This window comes from Perissodus microlepis, chromosome 10 (genome assembly GCF_051167445.1).
Source record: "Perissodus microlepis isolate ML-2025 ecotype Zambia chromosome 10, ASM5116744v1, whole genome shotgun sequence".
Lineage (NCBI taxonomy): Eukaryota > Metazoa > Chordata > Actinopteri > Cichliformes > Cichlidae > Perissodus > Perissodus microlepis.
Window position 1 is genome coordinate 15,611,679 of NC_140470.1, and position 25,808 is coordinate 15,637,486.

A 25,808-nucleotide genomic window follows, 5' to 3' on the forward strand; every position below is an offset into this window, starting at 1 on the left:
AGTCTAAATACCAACCCTAGTGCTATATTAGAACCAGTCGGTTTACTATCAAAGGCCTGGATTGAAAATGAGTGAAAAAGCAGCAAATGTCCAAAGAAAAACTTTGAATGTTGGATGGATGACTTTGCACAGTACTGCATGTCAATCACACTGCATGTGTGAGCTGTTCTTTTGATATTCAGTATCTTTAATCTCTTAATAGACATTTTTTTCAAACTGTAAAAGGTTAAGAAGTGAACATCCTTAGTTTTAGGTTTTTCATCCCAAACACCCAACTCCTGTTAGCTTTTGAGAAAGAGCAAAGCTTCATCTCTTTTCAGCTCTGTGTCACAAACAGGGAAATACTCAGCCAGCTGTATTTATATTCCTTGCACATGGTACACCATATCCCTGCTCTTAAAACAAAAGGTACTTTTGTTTAAGAGCAGGTGACTTGTGTTTACTGCTACACAACCTTTTTACAGTCCCATCTTGCAACATCTGTTCACATCATTTTGGGTTGGCTAAACTGAAGCCCTGTCTTTATATCATATATTCTATTCTATCAAATGTATAAAAGTATGCACATCATATTTTAAACTCTACAAGCTAATAGGTGATGAAAATTAAGCATGTAAGATTTAAGAGGTTCAGTGCCCAAGTGGGCCTTACTTGCCTTTCACTGCTGTAGATGCCTGGAAGTCGTCTGTAAGTCACCCCATGTAAATGAATTTCACAGATTCATTAGCCCTGGTGAACAATGTTAATCACCTCATCGGGCAAAAAAGGAAAAAATCTTTTCATATTCTAGCAACGGGACCACATCTTCACTTCATACTTGGATGCTTGAGAAAGCAGAAAAGTAGCACAGTTAGATTTAAGACATTAAAAATGCTTGGAAACACTTTTAAAAGCCCCTGGATCTAGATTGCAAGATGTTGATGGCAGCTTTAATTTAGTTATCTGATTAGGCTCTGGGGAAAGCTCTAATAAGTTGAAATTGCAGCGGGTATGGCTAGAGGCACTGAGTATGACTTTGTGTCGCCACACACCAAAGTGTTTCTCTGCTGTAAAGGCCTTCCATTTATTTGTCATATATCTAATTCAAGACTGCAGAATATGCACTTTTCTGCCATTCTTTCCCTCCTATTTCTTGTTTATGAGGTTTCTTTCATTAGAGTGGCTTTTTAATTACTGTTCCCTCGCTCTTTATGGCCTTGTTTTTTTCTTCTGTTTTTTATCAAAGTACTTCTTTGATAGTTTTATAAGTTGCACCACTGGCTGTGTGGTAAGCAGATTAATAGGAGAGTAATGTCATTAAAATGGTAATGTGTAGACTTGGGCGAGATGCTGAAAACAATAATACTCCATTTGATTAATGACACTCCAAAGCATGAGCATGCACAATAAATGTAAACGCGCACACACACACACACACACACACACACACACACACACACACACACACACACACACTCCAGTGATTTGATTTTTCCTCAAACAAACTTTTTTCCATTTAAAAATTTTCATGTTTGATGCTTATGTTTCATTTTTCATTTCAGATTTCATTTACATGGCATATCCCTTTTAGGCAAAGCACTTTTCATCTTGCTTTTTATTCCCACACACTCTAATGGATGTCACTAAACTAGCATGAATGGCACTTGGCTAACCATGCAATTTGTGTTTCAGCATCTTGCCTAAGGACACTTCGATATGTGGGTATGGAGACAGGGATAAAACCACCAACTATGTGATTAATGGACAACATTCCCTAATGCGTGAGACTATATTTATTTTTAGAATATTTTCAAATTCTAGGTTTACTTTAGCAAGTAAATAAACACATTTGAATCTCACTTTCATTTAATTTTACTACTATAAGGGGGGGGGAAGCCAACCTGTCTCAGTTACCACTGGTTTGTGGAAAATTTCTCTTCTCCAACTCATAAAACCCAAAGTCACATATGTGAAAAAGAGAAAAAAGTCAAATAAAAATAAGACAAACTACAAAGATGACAACTTAAAAAGAATCAGTAGCCATCCATCATTGCTGTTGTTTCACCAGATCATTTTTTATAGACACGTAAAAGCACACAACAGGGGTTATTGCTCTAAAATAGTATGAAATTTCTATTTAAGTTTTAGTAAATGTGTGGGAAAAATATCTCTTACCGTGTTTCTCTAATCTGAAAATGCATTTTATTTGTATTTTTGCCGGTGATGTGTACCTGTCTTGTGCTCTGCCTTAACAGTAAGAGCCGTTTTGGATTTGAAGTATCTGAAGTAAGATTTGTAGTTCTGAAAAGTCAGGGCACTGCAGTGGTGAGTCCTATGGGACAGGGAGCATGAATGTTAATGTTTTTATTGTATAATCTTGCTTTTGGTTCAGTGTTTTTCTTTCTGGTCAGGGATCGAATGGAGACACAGTAGGGTACCGATAAAAGAATGACTGCATCTAAATTTGTGTCCAGCATGTTCTGATCTTTATATAAACACACAGTTTCTGGTGTCGTTTCTTTGGTACATGAATAAAATAAGTGAAAGGTAAATTGAGAAATACTCTAGGAGATATTTGTTATGTACCAGATAATTAGCACTTAAATTACAATTTAAAGCTTTAAAGTATTTAAAGCTCATAGGGGAAAGAAATATATGCCTTGTTTTCTAAACATTAATGGTTAGGTGATTATATTTAAACCACGCGTATAAACAGTGGAGTCGAGTTTTTAAATTATAATGTAAGGGTTTTAAAATACTTGTTCATCACACACACAGGATATAAAACAGCACAATAGTGGTGGAGATGTCATTATAAAATGCTGTTGTGGATGCTTTTCTAATGAAATCTGGAGCTGTCTGTGCAATGTCTATGCAATCCACGGTTTCCAACCAACCAAGGACACAGAGTGAATGAAATCAAAACAAAGACAGAAAGGGAGTAGAGAATAGGTAGTTCAGAGAGACTGATTATTTTTAAAAGAAATGAAAAGGATTGATTTATAGCATCTTTTGGTTTTCAAAACTAGGGATGTGCACACATGGTATAAGCCAGTATTTGCCATACTTGCAACTAAGATGGCAGTCATCAGTCTGTTGTGTCCCATCACTCCTTATTTCTGGGATTGAGTGCAAAGACTTTGTATGATTGATTTTCTACTCATGATACGACTTACTGTGTTTCCCTCTTATAACATGGGGAATAAAAGACAGAAATACGCAAGTAATGGCTATTTGCCAAACTGGTATTTTAAACATTGGCGTCACCCCCAAATTTCACAAACAGAGCATCCTATTCAAAGCCTCACTTGGGCTTTAAAAACCTTGATAAATAGGCTAGGTGAAAAATTACATGCATTTTCCAAAAAACTCTCATATATATTGACAACCATAGTAATGCTATTCTCTATGGTTTTTACTTGAGCAGTATCTACACTTTCCTGGAAATCTGATTTAGTGTCTCTTCTGCAAACCAAACAGATGCCACTTTGGAAGAACTGCATTCAAAGCCATCAAGAAGTTTAGCAGCAGGGATTGTTTTACTTGTGCTACACACCCTGGCCTCCACTTCATTTCTTACCTGGCTCCAACATATAGGGCATGTTACTTGCCGTCTGTAGCTATTGTTAAAAAAAGAAGAAGAAGAAAATTCCATGAAATGTCCATAAAAGCCGCCAATTTAATATACAATGCTGGTTCCTACAAACAGGGTTATCCAGTACCAGCAACCTGCGTATGTGCATCTGTGGCCGTTTATTGGTGCAAATAGGAAACAGCTGGCAAATAATCAAATAATGACCAACAGTGACAGATAAAGGGAATTTAGGGTTTCTCCCAGTCTTCCAGCATCGAAACAATTCTGCACAGCTATGCCTGCTCAAAATGGCTCTGTGGGAATAAATCTAGCTCCTGGGCTACTGCACTAGATACAGGACAACACCATGTGAGCACAGCCCACACACACTCTAATATGTCTGCTTCGCTGTGTTTTTCTAACAAATACAAGCGAGTATGAATTGGATCCTTTAATTCAATCCATTATTACAATACACAGGGTATACAAGCACAAGTCACAAAGTAAAAACAAAAAACTAATTCTCAAACAGACTGTACATTTTTTTATGGATTTTAAACAGAGACCTCAGGGTGCCTGGAAGAGGGGGTTGATGCTTTACAGCCAGGACAGCATGAGTGGGAGGTAGTCTCTCAGCCTGTCAGAGGTCCAAAGCTGACCCTGCAGAACCACTTTGGCTCTGGCTAACAGTGCACCAAGAGGCTGAGGAAAACGGCAAATCCAGAGCCTCAAAGAGGCTTCTGTCTCTGTCGTTACTGGTTAATATCTAATCATTCACCAGTAAATTTCACATAAGGAAGCACTTAAGAGGACACTCACACCTGAGGCAGTCACAAAGAAGAGAAAAGATCCTTTCAAATCCATTAAGTATTTGCGGGTATTATTTATCTATACATCTTGTGTGACAGTGCGCTTTCACTAATTGGTGATATAGGCACATAAACAAACATAAACAAAGACATAACACAAATCCTGTGCGCTGGCGTTCGGTTACTTTGCACTATACTGTGCCGTAGGCTTGGAGTCATGCTACATTTGAGGCACAACAAAAATAGAATGTGACTAAAAGAAAGCCAAACAATATCAGGCTCCAAACCACAATTGTGCCCGTAGCAAGGGAGAATGACATGTCTGAGCACTTGCATACATGCACGCGCACGCACACACACACACACACACACACACACAAACACTGCTCTGTAAGAACAAAGGAAAGGAGGGTGAAAAGAGTGCGATGCAACATCAGCAAATACACCCCAGCATGCCAAATATGTTACACGTGACCTTGGTCAAAGGTGTGCACCTGTGGGCGTGTGAGATCCACGCTGATTACATCTGACCTGCATGTGGCTGAGACACTGACATGGGTTGAGATCAGAAAGACACCAGCAGCTGAGAGCAAGAATTATATGTGTTTGGTGAGTAATATGTATATAAGTATAATTCACAAGTGTTTTTTAATTGTTGTGTTTTTTTGAAATATCCCAGCAGCAATAGTAAGCTAAAAAAAATGTGTATATATGAGAATTTCTTTTAAAGTGGGTTAACGAAATGTTAAAAAGGAAAGCTATTTCTAGCATCTGCATAATGCATATGAAAATGCCATTAAATATAAGGGTATACATTAATTCAGTTATAAATTCTGTTATGGTTATAAAAATATATGTATATATATCTGAATCAGACGTTGGCAGCACTTGCCTCTGCTGATGACTATTCTCTGCTGCACTGGCAGAAGTAAATCTATTAAAAACCAAACACTGTACAGCTTTCAAAAGCTTTGGCCAAGGCACACTAGACTAAAACAGATGTGATTTAAAGACAAATACAAAATGCCGAAAATCAGTCTGACAATCTGATCAGCACAGACTGGACTATTGTATCCACAGAATCTTCACAACACTGATTTCGAACTGGGCAAAATGATCGCTTGCGGTATGTTAAAAGTTGTCACGGTTTCATCTTTACTAACAAAGTCACGGTTTCCTTGGATTGATTCGTCAATTGTGAAAGAAGCTCGCGGCAACCACTTCACAACCTGCTACAAATGTATGATGCATAGCAATGTGGTAGTGGGTGGGAGCGGGTGGTTGGATAAGGAGCAAGGGGCTAAGGGACGATGTGGGTGTGAACTGCAAAAGCAAGTTTCTAATCAATCCAGGGATGTATGTTATCTTCCATTGTTTTCCCTGGAGGGGTTCTAGTAAGCTGTGTACTGTAGGAGCAAAAGACCACTTATGGCCACTCTATAATAGCGGGGTTTATGTGAGGCTGAAAAGTAGATGAAGCCCAGGGCACGCACACATACACACACACAATCAGAGGGGCCCCTCGTTACTCATGCATGACCAGTCCATAATGCACTTCTGCGCTTTCACTCACCGTTGGCAGGACAACAGAATTACTGAGAAAAAGGATTTGGGAAGGCAGAATTTGCCAAGACTGTGGGAACAGCCAGATTCCTTCTTATACCACAAAAGATGGAGGACGAGCTGCTCAACTCTCTCATTCTCTGATACAAACTTTCAGAGCAGTGAAAGTATTATCCTTGTATCACCTTCTTTTCCTGAGCCCGATGCAGCAGTGAAAGTACTTTTCCGCTTGGATTGCATGCAAAACATTTGCACATAAAAAGGTTGGTTAAATGGAAATTACACAAGTAAAACATGGAAGTGTGTCTGGGAAACAGAAAATGATGCAAAATGATTGCACCTGCAAGTCATATAGTTTTAGCTATGTGTAAATACACGTGTGCGTGTGTGTGTGTGTGTGTGTGTGCGTGTGTGTGTGTGTGCGTGTGCGTGTGTGTGCGTGTGCGTGTGTGTCTATGCGTGCCAAGTTTTCAGCTCTGGCTGAGCATTGATCGGTCTATCTCCCTACAAAGCAGATGTGAGCAGACAACTAATGGAAGAGCTAGCCTCAATTAGCCCACTGACTGATGGGAAATGTGATTTCATTTAGTTGTCACTACAGAGACTGTAAACAAGTCATGTTGCCCTGCCAAGAGACATGGCAAAAGGAAGCAGACGTACACAGTGAGACAGACAGGAAGAGGGGTTACGTTAGAAAGATGAAGAATCCCTCTTTGTTTCTTGATAGCTGTGACTACATCAGTGTATGTGTTAAAAATCTGACGCAGTGTCACCACTTTAAATACAACTTTTCCATTCAATGGCCATTACATAAAACGTCCAGATAAACTGATCGAGAGCTTTAGACATTTAAAACTGAGATTTTAAAAAGGCCAATTTTCTCGCCTGATTATGATTTCAGATTTTTTTTTTCCTGTGTGACATTTACTGTGGCCTTTACTAATTTGTGCCACGTTTGATTTTCTTTCTGACATATATACAAATAAAAATATTTTTTCTCCAATGCTAAACTTTTTAAAAAATGTGTTTTTCATAATAACAAAATTTAAAAAAGAAGTTATTAAACTTCAGAATTTCCAGGTGTCAGTTTAGCTTCCGGTATGAGCTGATGATTACATGCCACAATATGCTTTCCTGTCTGGTCTCCACTTTCCTATGTAATAAATACAAATAATGATAATAATAATAATAATAATAATAATAATAATAATGAAAAAAAATGAGTTGCCGTACACCCACCTGTGTTTACCTGACATATTTTACCTTACTAAAAAAAAGCAGGCACAGCAGATTTATATAAAAATCATTATCAATTCACCAGTTAACAAGACATCAGCAATCTTCTCTTTTCTCATCTCCATAATTATTCTACTAAATTTGAAGCTTTGCTTATACCGAGGCTGCTGGCTTGTGGCTAGCTCCGAGTTATGGGTAGCCGTACCTTTAACCTTTTCCTTTGTTAGCTTGTTTAAGAAGTCCGTGTTCAGCTGGGTGAGGGTGATTTAAATGTCTGAAAAGGTTTATTGTTGCAGGAATGTTCATTGTGGTCGGCGGTTTACTTTGGTGAACTTTGTGTCTTCACTCACAGTGAGGAGCTGCAATGCTAATGACATGTTAGAATGTCATGTCATGTCTGTGAGTGTGCATGTTGCACATGAATGGACGGGCTCCTAATTTGATATATGGGTCACTGACCTGTCGGTCACCAGTCCCGGCCACGATCACTGAAAATTGGCTAATTCCAGTCCCTGGCTCATTGGACACTAATTTAAAATGAAGAAATATGTATACGGATTAGTTAGCAGAATGCATGCTCAAAAGCCAATGAATGGGAACTAAACATATAATGCATTTTTTTTTTTGTCACTACAAGGTAGCAGCACATTTGAGTCAATAGTTGCTCAGATGTCATGTTTAATATTATTTTGTTCCTCTACAATTAGTAGCATTCAAATCAAACCATAACCATATCAAAACAAGCAATGACGTGCCCAACTTGCATCATTTTATTGACTAGATAAACAGCTTTCTGTCTTTAAGAAGAATGTGTCATTTCATTTAATGTGGTATAAGACAATCCGAAATGCATTCATGAATTTTCCACACTGTTGGGTGCCTTTTGGTGCTCCAACTATACATTTTGAATTAGATTTCTCAACACCTTCATCTTCTTATCATATTTTAAGTCAAATTCGTTAATGCCAATGATATATTTAAAATCTAGGTAGAAGCCAAAATCCAAAAGTTATTTTAGAAAGCTTTAAATACAATTGGTGTTTATAGGCTATATGCATATTGTGCAGTGCAAGACACAAAAATGCCTAGCTGTAAATTATCTAAGCCTTATGAAATTATTTGAATGCACATAACCTTTAAGCAGCTGAACTGGCCTTATGCAGATTTAAAGCTCAAGTCTTGCTTTATCCAGGGATAGTCAGATAGAGAACACAAGTGTAAAGGACACAAAATGAAACCTGGAGAACATAGCTTTGTAGTGTAACAGTTACATCAGTACAGCCTGGGTACATTCTGACAGAAACAGAGCACTGCATGTATACCTCAGAACAAAGAAAATTATATGTCATGGTCTATAAAGCAAACCCTCTATCTATTTTCAGAGACAGTATCCTTGTGGCTTATATCATTATGTGGTCAATGTAGAACACTCATGATGTCATCCCTTCTTTTCAGCCAGTGTTTTTGTTTCTTTGCTGTAGGCTGGCTGCAAAAGATCAAGCTACTTTAAGGACACAGAGTTCCACTTACGTATTTTGACCAGGACAGTGAACCAAAATAGAACAGAAATAACATAATGATATAGCAGACCTTTACAGCTGTGAAGTACCATTTTATCCCGCTAATGCCTATCTGATTGTTGAAGACTTGCTGTGAACTTGTGCAGAAAGTAAAAAAGGTTAGTCACTCAATCAATTTCTGTTAGAGACCTCCTGCAGCTGTTTAAGATATCGCCGTTAGTCTGAAAAACAGTGGTCAAGGCAATCAGAGGCTACTCTGAGGAAACTAAAATATGAATAATATTTTGCTCTGTTTACTGTATAAATCAACAAGTGTTATTTAATACGTTTTTAGTACACATAAACTGTACTAACAGGGGACAAATATATACATCGAGGTCACTTTTTACTAGCTGATTATTATGTTTGGATTAGTTTGTGTCATGATCCTGGGTCATTTGACCCAGCGTTTTGAGTTTTAATATATTTTGATGTTTATGGTTTATGTTTAAGTTCATTAGCTAAGTTCATTTCTATTTTGCCTATGTTGCCCTGTTATAGTTTATTGTTTATTAGATTCCCCTTGTGTCTTCACCCCTGTATTTTGCCCTTGATGTGATTCATGTCCGCATGTCTTATGTTGTCAAGCTCATGTTGTCAATGTCTGCGTCTCATTATGTTTCCTGTTTTATTTTGAAGGGGTCCGTCCCATGTTCATTGTGTTTAGTTTCATTTCCCTTGTGGCATCATTATGTTCATTCTAATCAGCTGTTTCAGCATTTGTTTCCACTTCCCCTGATCATCTCCTGTGTGCATTTAGTCTGTGTGTTTTCACTCAATCCTTGCCAGGTCGTCTGTTGAGTTTTCGTCATGTTTCCATGCCTCCATGTTTCCAGGGTTTTTCATGGTCAGGTTTTTTAATCATGTCTAAGGTTTTGTTCTTTGTCTCTTATGTTTAGCATTTAGTTTTTCCAAGTTTATTTCTAGTTAGTTTTGCCTCAGTGTGCATCCAGCTTTTGTTTTGTATCTTTTCCCAGCCACAAATAAACGGCTTGCCTTTTGTTAAATTATAGTTTTGTTTCAAGTGTCTGCATCTGGATCCTCTTCCTCCCTCCACACGGTGTGCCAGTGCAAACCTTGACAGTTTGTGCACAAACTATTGCGAATATTCTGTGCACATACTTAGGACATAGTTACAGTTGGAAAGATATTCACAAATTCAAACATCACAGATAAATAACCTCTAAGTGAAAGATCATAAAAACATTAATGAGTTCAGTGTTTTAATGAAGGAATGGATCATTCTCTCAACAAAACACTGGTACCAAAACACTGGCATCTGTATCGTCATTTCCAACAGCTGCCCAGATTTTCACTAGGCTGCTCTACTCGTACTGTTACACATAATTTGAGACTAACAGCAAACTTGGCACACAGGTACATCTTAGGTCCATGAAGGTTCTTATCTAAATCAGATATTGTCTCATTGTGTTGCCTAGCAACCACCTACCAGTGTTAAAATGACCCATTTGTAGCATCATGCTCTGATATCACCATCAAAAAGCATTTGCATCATTTCAATAGCGATAAAATTTAATGTATATCCACAAAACATTCAGTATGCTTGACATATTATGGCGTCATTGCGTTGCCTAGCAACCACCTAAGACTAAACACACAGTCTATAATCACAGATGAAACAATACTATAACATGGGCACACATTAGTTCTGAGAAACCTGAAACATCCCTAAATAGTAAACTTGGCCTGACTCTGGTGAGTATGGGTGCTACAAAAAAACAAAAGAAAAAACAAAACTGGTCTGCAGCCACAAGATGACTACCACAAGACAAGTGGACAGGCGACTACCTACAAAGCGCAACATCAAGATGCGACAAAAATAATCTGAGAGCTTCAAATTTGTTGTTAGGAACACCTTTTTGTTATTTTTACCTCTTTTTGTCCTCCCAGGTTTAATAGCTGTGAATCTATCAAAAAGGCCCAATTAAAGTAGAATCACTAATCAGACGGGTATGTCTCTTACTCAACTGTCCAGATGTCACTTGCTGAATAAATGGCTGCTGTACCTTGCTCTTTTGCTTTTGTCAACCAGTCTCCAGACAGCAGTCTATGGAGATTATAAATGAGAAAGAAAGTCTTAAAATAACTATTAATTATTAATGATTATCAACTATTAACACACCTAATTATACACTATGTGCCACAGTATATAAATATCCAGTGGAAGTCACTTCTGTGATAGCCATGATTGAGTGCTCTTTTTTAAGAATAAAATTTAATTGCCACCTCTGTCTCTGGTAAATCAAATTCACAAAATGTGCTCAGAATCCAGTTCACTGCTGTCCAAATTACCTACGGATAACAGCAAAACAAAATCAACTGTAGTTAGTCACCACCTTGTGGGTGCTGCAGTAAAACTTTAACGTCTGACAAGGACATCAACGTAAATTTTTCCAAACTTCACAGCTTCTTTAATTCGGTCACAGGATCTGCATTGACATTGGTATGCAGTTTCCACTACACTGCAAAACTCAGCGGTGCTTGTTAAAACACTTTTCATATCTACGCAAGTGCAATGAATGGTGTCTGACAAGGGCGCTTGTCAGCCAATTGGAGTATTCTTATAAAGGAAGCACCCTGGCAAGATGAAAGCCAAGGGTGACACTGGAGAGAGTGGTGTCGGGGGTGAGAGAGAAACGAAATATCCAGGCGAGAGACGGGAGAAGAGCGAAAGGAGATGCAAAAAGAGAGAGACAAAGTAGTGAAGTGAAAACATGTGACACAACTTTCTTTCTCGACTGAAACACATTTGCATTGCTGCATTACTAACTGGAGGGCAGCCCTGCATTACTAACTGGAGGGCAGCCCAGCAGCTTTCACATCCGGGGGTCTGCATGTTTCATAAAACTATAAGAATGACTGACATCAAAATCTATATGCTATGTGTGTGCTTTTTATGCATTACTGAAACTTAAATAGAAAATCCAACCTTTTTTTCTGCATTCACATAGCAAAAGTGATACAGACCCTGTGAGGCTCCAGCTCTTCATTGTGATATATAATAAATGTGTCAAACTCTTTGTGAATACCACTTGCGTTTGTGAGATGTTGTGCCTGAGTTTAGGTGTTTGAGGACAAGTCAGAAGATGTGTCAAGTCTCATTTCCTGAATATTTCATGCGTGGCTGCTGTTCTTTTTTTGGGGGCTCTCTTATTTTTCCCCCCCACTGCACTGGGGAATTCCTCTATTCTCCCCTCATCCATCCTGTTACCACCACATCCTCCGAATTCTCACATTCCCTCACCCTCCACCCATTTTGTGTCGCAGGCACTCAGTGTTTTGCTGTAACCCCCATTCCTGTCTCATGTCATCTTATCATAGTGAGACCTAAAGACAGTGTTGACACAGCAGTGGCCAATAGCATGTCATACAGAACACCAGCCAAGCCACAGGCACAACAAATACTTGCATAGCATCTCAAAACAACCCATCACCTTCCCCTGGTGAATTCTCTGCTGTCTTTGCTTGTGCCTTCCTCCTCGGTTCTGCTTTCTTGTTATCTCTTTTATCGAGGTGGCCTCCTTTGAATGTTAAGTACCCACTGGATATCAGGAGAGCTGATACTTCAGGAGTTATGCTGCTAATTTTGAGAATCGAGCTGGAAAGGGATGAAAGCAATGCAAGCGGTCCAAGCAATCATTCTGTTTGGTGTAGTGTCATACTTTAAAAGGCCTAATTTAATACAAATTAACAAGTACATGTCTACTTGCTTCGAGTTAATTCAGCCCTAGTCTCTGATACGTCTTGCTTAATTTTTTTTTCTTCCCAAGGATGATATGATATTTTTTTTTCCAAACAGCGCCTTGCTGTGCTGTGCCACGCACAGAAATAATGTACCATAATGTCAGTGATTTCAGCATTTCACTTAATTTAAACTGGAAAAGTGGCGTTGATTTTAAATGTCATATTTGCTATCTGTGGGAGGGACATGCCTATACATGCGGCAATGTCTCCTCGTAAACATCATGAATGTGCAAGTAGTGTGCGAATTAGCAGCGCTAGAGTACAAGTGCAAGACTGCAATTAATCAATTGCATGACTATCTTTGACTTATCAGTTTCATTTTACTTACAAGCAGAGCTACATTACGTGGGACATAAGATTACATCAAAGAAAGCACAGGCGCTGACGTCAGGAAAACGTATCAAAACTGCAGCTTTTGATTAAAGGCTCGAAAATAACGCAATCCCATACGGGCACGAACATGTAAATCTCAATAAAAACACAACCAATATAAAAGTCTATGTACACTGTACTATTCCTACAGTGTACATTTCTGAGAATCGCCTTAGCTAAGTAAGTTGCTATCGTATTCAAATGTAACTCTAAGGGACTTCAGTTTTACAAACATAATGCCTATGAGGTCAAAAGGTGGTACTAGGATTAAAGGCTTCCTCCCAAGCAAGCTAAACTATGATCACCTGTGTCGAGGAACTAATACAGTCTAAAGATATGGCTTCTTGTCGTTTAGAGGCTCAGAATTAGAGTGGTCAGTGCATTAAGGCAAAGGCTTAGGATCACTACATAGTCCTGAACAGTAGGCTACCCCTTACCTCCTGAGTATAACTGTGGTTAACACTGCTTCATTAATACTGCGCCTAGAGAGTTCCCTCTCTCTCTCTCTCTCTCTCTCTCTCTTTGTGTGTGTGTGTCTGTGCAAAGGCGGACACAGTCAGGTGACCAGGATTGGCGTGTGTGTCTGTGTGTGTGAGTCATCTGTTAAGGTTTGAATATTTGCCCCGCCTATGTCTCCATTCACCATTTTTGTCCCCTCTCTCCCACTAGCCATCTCAGCTACAGAGTAGCATGATAATGTTGTTCTGAGGGTGCTTCTCAGAGGATTAGCAGAGATTAGCATTAGCTGGTCCATTTGAACTGGATACACATACAGCAGCATTTGCATGCGGGGAAAATGAGTCTAGGATTTTAGCCATAGTACGAATTTAGAGTGGAAGCTAAGGAAGCAGTAAGAAAAGAAGAAACTATACTTTCAAAAAAGGAATATTGCTAAACACGTTCAGTGCCTTGTAAAGCAAACAGTTACCATGAATAAATGGGTTTAATAGCAAAGCTGAGAGTTTGCGTCAGAAACTGCTGGCTACCTGTGATTCATAGTTTTAATTGTTTGCCTGTGCATTTTGCATCCGGTGTAGTTCAGTCTCTGCAAATATAGAATTTATTTGGATGTGAAACGGTCAGAAAATGCGAGTGCAACGTATTAATCAAATGCTTGCATTGACAAATTTTCTGCTGAAGAGTGCCTCTATCATTGAAATGTCATAAAAAATAAAAATAAAAGACAACTGCCAGAATCCCAACGCACAAATGAAACCCAAATCCATCAAAACCAAATTCACTCCCCAGGTGGGGCACCGTTTAACATTCGAAACTGTCAGCAAGGCTCTGTGCAGCAACATAAAATTATTCAAACATAAAAATGCAGCACCAGGCTGCTAACTGATTAGATTACACTGTTTGAAAATTGTTTCAAGCACAGCATGTGTACATGTTTATATGTATATTAACATCACTCGCAAATGAGACTCACTAGATTCTAACTACGTGAGAATATTTACCAGCTTCAGCCAGTGGGAGCTTTTGACTGTATAAGAGATGGACGGGGTAATTGAGAGTTCTGTGAGCCAAACAATAATGAGGAAGATAAACAAGGAATTGAGTTGACTGTGTTTGCCATTTCTCATGATAAGAGATGAGCAGAGCCGGGAAAGGGCTGCAAAAAAAGGGGACCGCTCTGCTTTCCAAAAGAATGCATCTGCTGTATGTCGAACTTGTCTGCTCGTTGTTTTTGCAAAGCACAATGCTTGCTCAACCCAACCGGAGCAAAGTGAGAGAAAAGCAAATAGCTTTAAGATAGGCGGTGAAATTACCCGTAATTGGAGACCATTTAAAAACATAATAACTTCTTTGTTTCCTCAGCAGGAGGTTCAGGGCTGGGGAAGCTTTTTGATTAGAACTGGAGATGAGTTAGCTATAAAACTACTGAGCCAAGCCTTACCCAGATTCATGCAGTGTGTGCGTGTGTGTGTCTGTGCATGTGCTTGAGTTCAGTCTGTCTGCCAAAATGCAAAAATTAATAACTGGATGAAGCAGGATTATTAGGGTCCAGCGATGGTTCGAAAGGGACCAATTGGAAATAAAAATAAATAAATCACCACATTAATTTCCACATGAGGCAGCAGGAACAAGCAAACAGGCTTGTAAAATCTCAGCGCTTCAATGCTAAACGCGAAGTTACGAAAAAATTTAAATGGAGCATGAAAATATGTATTAAAATCCAGCTGGAAACATGCCACAGCATCTTTAACAAAGATGTGTATGTGGTAGCAAATTGTCACCGTTCCACCGAGGAGGATAGTGGAAGTAAGCTTAGGGGTGTGTGCCACTTAGGATGGGGGGAATAATGTTGTGTAGCATATAATGGATTTGCATTGTGGCAAACAGAGACAGATGGCAGAGAGGGGTGCGTGTTTCTGTGTGCTATGTGTTTGCTAGCTTGGACACACACACATACACACGCACACTCGCAACACTGCGTAGCACAATGTGTGCGGAGAAGAAATCCCTAAGGCACATTATGTATGCTGCCGCTCGCTCACCCAAGCCAAGGGTCTCAGTTCATTTGGTTTTTAACTGTTATAAATTGTCTCACTTGACTCCATCTTCCCTCCCCTGTACAACAGGCCTGGAGCAATTTCTACACACAGAGCGGCCAGAGCCTAAACTTTGAAGCCACATAAGATTTTGAAATACTCACAAGCTGGATCCATACTGCTATAAAAACGTATATGACACAGACCCCAGCTGATATCAAGATGTCATACAGTGCGGCCTGTGTATACACAGAGAGCCTATACAAGCATACAAAGATATTCGAATGTCAACATTTACACATATCAAGAAGTGTACGAAGAAAAGTCTTCTTCCAAATGCCCACTTTGCATCTTTTTACAATTGATGTTGATGCTGTGTGTGTGTGTTTTGTGTAATTGTGTGTCTGTAAACAGGTGTATGGGTTTATGGTGTAAAATCTTTTTAACCGGATGAAATTTCACACTTGTAGCTCTCAAAAGTAATCACTGAATTACAGCCTTTAAATATAATCTCCAGTTTCACACACATGCACACACACAGAAACCCATGCACACAAGTACACACAGTCCTCCACTTGTTCTCGGATCTAAAGTCCTGAAATAACAATTTGGTAAAAAGTGAGTTACGGTGATTTACGGTGAAAATACCGATTTGATCTGAGTCTGAGCCAACATCAGGAGATTCTAAGTGAATAACTTTGCTACATTAGATGTGTTTATGAATGGTGATCATGCAAAAGGGTGCTTAATAGCTCCCGCAGACTAAATTAAGATGTGAGGAGACCCTCCAGCTGATGATTAGACAAGGGACTAGAAAGTGACTTCTGGCGATAAGACGAATACAAAAAACATACACACTCAAGTGCGCGCACACACAAATAGAGGCGCACATAGCGTCAATTAACATGAACATGTGTCTTTGGGGAATTATATTTCAATTAGCTTTAGCTTTCCTTTGAGACCATAATGGTAAAACAAGTGCATAGTTGTGCAATTGTGGATGTCGTAAATCCTGCTTTTCAATTAGTATCATGTAATACTACCATATTGTTAATGTATATGCACAAGTTAAGCAGTTAAGGGCCAAATTGGTGTTTTGCAAAATATAAAAGAACCATTAAATTAAAATGAAGTATATGCACGGAAAGTTTTATGCAGCTGCCACTAATGCAGCTGCATTTTAACGCTGATTTAAAAGTAAATTATAGCAATGAGAAATGATAAAGTGCTGCCATCCATTAAAAAAAAATGTAGAATCATCATTAGGAGGAAATGCAAAAAAGGATGCAAACCATTTTAGGGGTTGCTTTATGAAACAGAAGCAGAGATTGTGAGTGCACCTGTGGGATTCTCCACGGATACGGGTTCATTTCCTGTTTCGACCAGACTATTCAAGAAGACAAAAAAGAATTTAGAAAAACGCCTCAAATCTTTAGCCCTGAAGTTTCATCTCTCTCTCTCTACCCTATTGTGTTTTGGTCTGCTTCCAAAACGTTTCACCGTTTTTTCCTGTAAACTCTTCCTGACAACTCAGATTTGATGAAAACAAATATGTGTGCACGCGGACAGGGAAAGATGAATCTTTGCCACCAAAAGAGCAGCAATAAAGTGGGGAAAAAAGCCAAGATTTTGAAGCTGCATCCCACGTTGGGTCAATATTATCAGAGCAAATGCAGACCATGAAAACAAGAGATTTGGCAGGTTTTGTTTTTGGTTTTTTTCCTCCACACTGCCGGGTTTTTGTTTTCACATTTGTACATGTTTATTTACTGTATACAGAAAATATGGCTCTGTGAGTATCTTTCTGTACATAATATGGGCTAACTTTGCTGGCCAAATTATTTTGTCTGTTAGGAACAGAGTCCACAAACAAATAACACCGTCGGGGCACGACATATAAGTAGGCAAAGTTGAGAAGAAGGAAATCACTCTTACACTCTTACACAGACTCTGGCCCTCTGTGAATTGTGGGAAAAGAAGCTGTCAGATGAAAGAGCACATGGAATAAAATAAAAAGAACTTATCAAGGCTCAGAGTTCTCAGACAGGAAACCCTATGATAACCTGAAGAGCACAGTAGGTTAAACTGAAAGCACATCAAATCAGCCCGTTCGATTCTGTAAGGTCTTTGTGTGTGTGTGAGATTAAGAAAGAAAATAAAGAAGCAGAAAACAATGCAGCTATCTTTAGTTTTCTTTCATTTCTCCTTTACTTTTCACTCTGAATGTTCTTGTACTGTTTTGAGCAAAAGTGAAAAGACACTCTCCCTGCAACACTCTCTGTAGGGAGAGCTTTAATCCAAAAGGTGATTGTGTTTGTGTCTCTTTATTCCATAGTGTTTGAGATTAGTAACACATGGTTTGTCAAAGACTGGAGCTTCAGATTAGCTACTCGCTAATCCTTTGGAATTCACTGCTAATACAGACATCACATATGCAAGCATGCGTACACACAGACACACTAACACCCAATAACGCTGTCTGTCTCCTTCCCGATGGGTGCGCGTGTGATTAATTTTCAGGGTGAGATGATATCTGCTCTCTGTAGTCAGACTCAAACTAAAAGCAGCTAAACATAGAGGTCTGCCTACAAGATGGAATGAAACGGCTAGCCTTAAGTACCTTCATGAGAATGACGCATCATACTGAATCGGTGCTGTGGTCAGAGCAGGCTGATGAACGTCATACATTGACACAAGCACTTTAGTTCATCTTCTTACTTGTACACATAAAAGGGGGCATGTTAACTTTGAAGAAAAGCCCCATCAGCTGATATGTTAGCTGAGCTCGCACACTTATTTCTCCTACCGGGAGGTCTATTTAGGGTGCAAACTTGCTGTCTGCTGATGCTGCTGCTGCAGCCAAATCCACCTGTGGGCTTGTATTTTCACCATTCTCCACGGAAAGCTGCATTTGATCTCTCCCTTCTCACGCTTTGGGCTGCCTTTAAATTACACTTTGCTTAAGAGATACGAAACACAGCCCTGACGCCAAAATACAAATCTTTATTTATTTTACACGGATTCACTACAAAGATGTTTATTTGTGGGGGAAAAGGTTTGTTTGGCACTTTCTGTGTTTCAGTTCTCTAACAGCATCATGAGCATATGAATCTACTCGAAAACGTCTGTCAACTGGGTTAATCTAATATACTATTTATTAAAATTAAAATACCACTTGTACTACTTCTAAATATGACATGCTCTTGAACTTCTGCCTGGCAGCATAACTGCAAAGTTGTTTTTTTTTTTTAAACATTTACACTTGAAATGTGCAGTGATTAAAAAGACCACAGTATCAGACAGAAAATCATTCAAGACTATTTCTATATTTCAGGTGATAGTCAGCAGGATTTGTAAAACCCTGCATTATAGAATTCAACAAGCTGCATGTCTGCTTTAAAGCTTTTTGATTTGTGCGTTTACCTGCAAAATGGGTTGACCTGGAAGCATTGAACGTACATAAAAAACATCAGCACATATGTCACTGTGTTTAGACATGCAATGAAAGGTAAATAGCATTTATATACCGCTTTTCTAGCTGCATTAAAAGCACATCATACATAAGCCACATTTACTACTTTCTCATTCACATCAATACATTTAATACATACAGGGCTTTCTACTTCACACAAACACAGACACACACTAAGGTTTGAGGTGCAGCATCTTGCCCAAGGACACTTTAAATCACAGACACTTTGTTCTACCTCTGGAACCACAGCCAGCCCATCCTACAGGCAGGATGAGTCATGCCACCACTTCATATCTGGAGATACTTAGCAATGGGCACATACTAATTTGGCCATGTTTTCTGCAGTTTTCATCATGACAGAAAGAATTCCACAACTTAAAAAAAAATCAGCTCATTTTATTTTTGGAATTTTGAGTTGAATTTCAGCTTGATAAAGTCCTCTATATAACAAACACTGCTGAAGTTGTGTGGTTTAACAATGACACTCCGTCCGCCTGGCATTGGTGTCTCTGCTGCGTCACTTGGTGTGGGTGCATCCTATTTTGCAGGCTCATATAAATGCCTCAGAGAGTTCCACAGACTGGTTTAGTAACTGAGCTATTGGCTAGCACTCTACAAACTGGAGGACATTTGCATAAAAACATTTTATTTCGCCCATGTGTCTTACTACATGTGTTTTTGCCACCTCTGAATCTCTGCCATCTGCGACAACATGTGTATTAAGCTTAACAATGCTTGGCCTCCTGCCTCTTCTTGCCTCATTTTATCCCTGTGTTTAAATACAGCAAAAGAGTCTCTGTATTTAACTTATCATAGCTTTGTATTCCCAAGCAAAACCTGTCCACATGCACTGGTTTAGTGATATGGAAACAGTTGGAACAGGTGGCAGGATCACAATGTTTTTGCTTTTTTTTTTCTTCTGGAGCAGTTCTGGAGTGACACATCTCTGCTCTGCCATGAAGAGCGGAAGAGCGTGTAAGCTCTGAATCTTACTATGTTCCCCTCCAGCCTCCTCCTCCTTTCTGTTTTAACTTTTTTAACACCTGGACTAACAAAAGACTGGCTTTGATCATGGGAAATCCCTTGGCAGAGCAGCAATGAATCCACAGTGGAGCTCCAAGTGTGTGTGTGTACTATGCAATGCACATAGTGCCAGTGTTGCTAGACTGAGTGTTCTCAGTACCGGAGCTTCATAGCCTGGGTAAAAGGTACCGGAGTACACCACATGCGGTTTGCGTCAAAGCATGACCGTGAAAACAACACAGAAGTGGGAGGGAAAGTGCAAGTGAGCACGAAAGACAGAAATCTTGTTTTTCCCATGTAATCAGTGGCTCTGTAAACACACACACACACACACAAGGCTGCTTGTTATCAGAAGCTTTCCCACGCTGCTGTGGTACAAAGCTCCACACCAGGATGGGAGGATGAAGAGAGGGAGGGATGGACGGAAGTACAGAGGGATGGAGGGTCAGTCTTCAGCAGCTTAGACTCACTGCAGGGATAAACACATCCCTCAGCAGGGGTCTGTATTTAGGGTAGCAAGATCAGAGTTCAAAACAGACAGACTGCCAGGCAGGCAAAGCAACAAGAAACAGACAGAGCAGCAAAGATAAACTAGCATCCAAACAGCAAACAACAACCAGCACACATATCACACACTTTAGTTGAGGAGATTGCACATTCCTCCTCCACATCTCTGCTCCCACATTACTCTTACATCAACTCCTCTATTCTAGAACATCTCCCTGTTTCTCTGTCACTCGCTGCCTCTATCTCCCCTCGCCTGCTGCTCAGCCCTGAGCTCTTACGTAAGAGACCCATTTGCATAACAGGCTGTTTTCTCTGGCTACGGCATGGGCACATGAAACACACAGAATAATATGCTAACAACTCGGGCTGTTGGTAAACAACGACCTCCATCACAACATTTCGCGTTCGCACTATATGTGGCGCAGGTCTCGTCGGTGACAGAAATTTAGAGTCTCGGGATCTCTTGATGCCAGCTGGCTTGAGGCCAGAGGGGCTGAAACAGCTGTCATTTACGGAGCGCGCGGATATGTCTTCGGCTTGATAGACTTCATTCAGGTGGAGGCTGAACTGCCTGCTGTGTGAAACCTATGCAATAATAGGTCTTGCACCTAGAGATGACTGTTCAAATCAAGCAGCCTAGCATTATCCTCTTCAGGGTTAGGACGAGAGGGAAAGAGCCTCATGTGAGTGTGTGTGTGGTGGGGAGCCACACATGCAACGAGCTCTGCTGTTGGCGGAATGCTTATGGCTTTGCTTAGGCCTCTTCAAACATAAGCTATAAACATAGGGCACGCATTTATAGGAATATATGCAAACACACATACCCATAATCAAATGCACACATACTCACAGAGCATGCCAGCCTTAAGAGAATGAGCAGGAAAAAGAAAGGCTCTGGAACATCAGTAAATCCTGCAATGGAAGCTGTCAGATCTACCCTAAGATACCTTATTACAAACCCATTCATTAAGTCTAGAACTGCTCTAATCATGCGGTTATTAAGAAAGGACTGCTCTCTCTCTCATTTCGCTCTTATGCACACACACACACGTGCACTTCAAAGAGACAACAACAAATGATCAAGGGAATCAAGCACAAATGCTCTCTTATTTGAGATTTCTCTTTTTCCTCAAGTCAAGATGTCGCTAATTTTGCCTTTCATGTTGATACATTTGCCACGCAGTTCTTTAAATACATCATGATATCATTTGAAAGGGGGGGGGGGGGGGGGGGGGGGGTGAAGTGGACTAAAAGGTTTGTGTGGCAAACGTGGCCCTGCTGAGAGACTAACAGTTGTGTCAAAGTAAAGTCATCCCCTCTCCTGCCGGTCCATTCCAGAATCTCAAGAACCTGTGTTCCCTCTTTTACTTTGTACATAAATAGGAATACTATAATGTCAATTTGGATGCCTAAAGGGCTGAACGCCATCCAGTGCTTAATATAGAGGTTACGGAGAATTTATGTAAAAATGATGCTGAAATGTACAGTAGAATTTGCATCAGGTTTTCAGTGGTTTCAGTATGATGTGTATTCTCAAAATCAGAGTCTAAAATACCACAACAGCACATTTTCATTTTTTTTCTTTTATATACATTCCAAACCGACAAACGTTTAATAATCATAACATCAAAGATGGCATTTGCCATCTGATCTATGGACATTTATGTGTGTCTCCATTTAAAAGAAGTTAACATGTCAAAACAAAAACTGAAAAATTACATATAGTGCCACTTTGTTTGGATTCTAGTCTTTGCCAATGTTGCATTCCTAGTAAAAGCAGTTGACCTTGACCCCCAATGTCACCTTACTCATGTTTACAGTTGGATCGTCTGATGCCTAAACACAGCTGCAAGCTGTTTATAGTTGTCAAAAATAAATAAGAAGGTTGAAATAACAGAATATTTTGAAATCACACACCTTTAAGACTCAACTGAAATCGGAAATTAGTCGTACAGTATATTTTATACTAGCACTGTGAGGCTTAATCTGAGTGAAGGACATTAAGATTATGAGCAATCATTTCGGAATGAAAACTTTTGAGAATTTAACACAAAAACTCTGTCAATCCCATATCAACCCATGTACGTGTGGTCGTCAATCCAGGCTTCCTTAAATCGTTACTTACGCACAAGCCGCCCGAGCTGACCGTACGCAAAAACGCAGATATCTCTACAGAGCAGACTAAACATAAGTCTCAATCATGAATTAAAACAGGGAAATGCACTCAGCAAACAAAAAGCTCCGCATGTCAAAGAGCTTCTAAAGCTGCCTTAACGAGCAGTGCCAAACTGTTCGGTGCGCAAAAAGCTGCCAGTGTCTCCGGCACTCATTTAAGTGCTGCAAGTCAAAAACAACCGCGGGGGACGGTTATTGTGATCATTTTGAGGTGTGTCTTTTTTTCTTTTTTTTGGACAACCAATCACACACAGGACACAACATCAACATCATAAAGACACAGATGCGACAGACTTTAGGCTTTCGCGCTTGGGTGGAGGACCCGTGCCCAGTGCATACATTTATGAAAACAGGATATTCTAGCCAACCTGGCTGTTACAGGGCACGCTTTCTTCTCTAGCTGCCTCGCGTTTTCAGACAAACGCGCATCCATTCAACACACGTATACAGTATACGCGCAGGCACAGAGACACGTATAGCACATGTGAATGAGAAGCTCTATCTGTGAGTGTGTGTGTGTGTGTAACGGAGAGGGTTTATCCTGCCCTGCTGTTGGCCTGGAACATGCGCGTATACACATCACGCACACAGACAACTCACGCACGTACGCACCACCCGTCCCAGGCTCACCTTTAAGAAGAATCCCATAAATAGTATAGAGGGTGAAAATCAAATGACTCTTGAGTTTCATCCTGTCTTCCCCTTGTCTTGCTCCCGTCTTTCCGCGCTTATTTCTCCTCTCCAATTCTGGATCTGTAACCGGACGGCTTTGTCAGCTTATCCAGGTAGACTTGGGAGTGTGCCTTTTGTGCGTCTCTTGGAGACGGGGAACGGGGTTAATGCAAACCGACTTCCCGACCCGCAATCTGTCTTGCTTTGGAATACGTAAAAAGTCTCGGTCATCAAAAACAATATTTTGGGTGTTCTTTCACGAATGCACCGCCAGTAAGGTGTAGAGTTAGTTTCCGGTCCTCTGAACAGGAACCGAAAACCTCAGGAACCAAGAAGAGTTGTCCTCCGGTAACAGGATGAATGCCGTTGCCTTACTACTGTCTGCCCCGCTCTTGGTCTGCTGTGGCGTACAGTCCACAGCGAAGGGAACACGAGTGGATTGTTTGAGTCCCGCCCACACGGTTCTGACTGACATGAAAGGTGAACCAATCAGAACGACCCGCGGGGGAGGGAAGCTGGAGGGGAGAGCGTCTGTGCGTTTGCGTGTGCCATGCGCGTGCGCGATGCATACTGCAAGAAATATCGCTTTCAACAAGGTTTTAGACATTCACTGTTAAAATATGATTCAGTCTCAGCAGAAGGAAGGTCAACGAGATGAGTTAATCCCCCTCCCCCCCGCACAGGAAAGTGGACAAAGCTTGTCGAGTCAGTGATACTAATCTTTGCAAATGTCTGAAGGCAGCTGTTTCGTGGTAACCTGGAATGTTCTCGCTCAGTAGCAGAATTCTTTTGTGTGCGTGTGTGTTTTATTATATGAACAATAAAAAGAGTTAGATAACCCATATGCAAGTACGCTGTCACGCACCACTCTATAAACATACGTTTGAAAATTGTGCAACTCTGCAGTTGCGCCTCTTATAAGTAAAACGAATACACTGCATGAGTGATGATGACCAATACAGTTTGAATAATAAAGCTGGGACGAAGGCAGCATAAGGGGCGGAAACACTGGGAAATTCGTAAATTAATTCTTATTTAAATTTCCCTGTAAACAATCTGAATCAGCCACTGCAGAACTGGTAAAACGATTCAGCTGTTTGAGTGGGATCTGTGATTTCAGCCTCTGAAGTGTGGCGTGAAATGCATTGTTTCCGGGATGCTGCTACTGGGCACTGCCTAATCGACACAGACCGATCATTTTTTACAGTGTACTCGTGGAATGGACTCTGAATTCAAAACACAGAAGGTGCGTGTTGACACGCTCCTGAGCGTGAGCTGCCCTCCTGCATGAACTGGGTAACTCACGTACACGTTTCATCTCTTTCCGCGTGGTTGATGGTGATGATCAAGGTTAGAGAACTGTGAAGTATTAGGGTTGACAAATACCTGAGCTTTGAAGATTGTCTTGCAGGGGACAATCTGGCGGATGGTGAGGTTAAGTGGGATGTGAGGGGACAAGGCAGCATATAGGTATGAGGGACACAGATAGAAAAAGCAGTTAAGACTGAAGCAGGAAAAGAAAGAGCAGGTCCCACAATACGAGGGCATGGTGAGACTGACATGTCGGGACTGAGGACTCATGGCTGAGGTATGTGATCATGTATGATCGTCACATTTTAATGTAGTTTTGTATGTTGAAAGGGTGGTCTGAGAAACTGAATTTGGATGGTTAGGTCACAATCATACTGTCTGTCTATAAGTAACACAGAAATTAATTAGGATTGTTTATCACTAAACAGACTTTTGTGTACTGGTAGGACCATATGACGTATCTATTGCCCTTTAGGTTCTGTGCTTCAGCAGATACCTCTTGGAGTGGTATTTACTTTTAAAGAAATAGTATTTTAATTTCTATATGGTCATTGTGTTTTCTTTGTTTATTTGTTTTAAACATACAAGAAGTTTGTAGTGCAGGAAAAAAAGTACCTCATACAATTTTGAGTGTAATTTTGTTATTATTATTTTTATTCACATGGCCATAGTACATATGTAGCACTCATTTCATTTTTCAGTAAAAATTTGTTTAAATGTGTTAAATATCAAGTGAAAAAAAGTTTTTAATCACAAGTTTATTTTGTTTTCCAATAAAAAGAAAACAAACGGACAAACAAAGACATTGCTGGAACATTGTATATGTTTTCATATTGTTATTTCATCAGTTATAACCTGTTACTGTAATGTACAAAAGAAATTCATAACATCCCATGTCTATGTGTTCTTGTCAGTCTAAAAACGTATTATCTAGCTTTATATAGCATTGTTATCACTTTTTTATCACTTTATCAATTATCAATCTAGTAACCTTGAAGGAGAGCTTGAATATAGCATGATATTTCAAATATTTATATGCTACTTTCTATATGTTGACAATATGTACTTGTAGTTATAAGGTTTTATGTCAGTTTTTGACCACAAAATTATTACATTGGCCTTGAAGACCTTGGTGGATATAAGGCCAAATTTTAATTAATCTAATTACATGACCCCACTCTCTACCCCTACAAAGTTTTATCAGAATTCAGTGAAAGCTTTTTGAGCTATTGAGTTTACAGACATAATGAAAAACACACACAAGCACCACCACAAACATGACCCCCTTGGCAAAGG

General features: G+C 39.9%; 1 protein-coding gene across 3 annotated transcripts in view; it reads right to left on the reverse strand.

The window, feature by feature from the left end:
- LOC146379112 (cell adhesion molecule 2-like) overlaps nt 1–23,649 on the reverse strand; it is a 202,613-nt gene extending 178,964 nt beyond the window's left edge. For all 3 annotated transcript variants that reach the window (XM_084942415.1, XM_084942416.1, XM_084942414.1), the window contains exon 1: nt 23,160–23,649. In XM_084942415.1, coding sequence (XP_084798541.1) covers nt 23,160–23,220 — 61 coding nt within the window. In that variant the 5' untranslated portion in view covers nt 23,221–23,649. The remainder of the gene's footprint in view (nt 1–23,159) is intronic.
- Nucleotides 23,650–25,808: the final 2,159 nt, after the last annotated feature.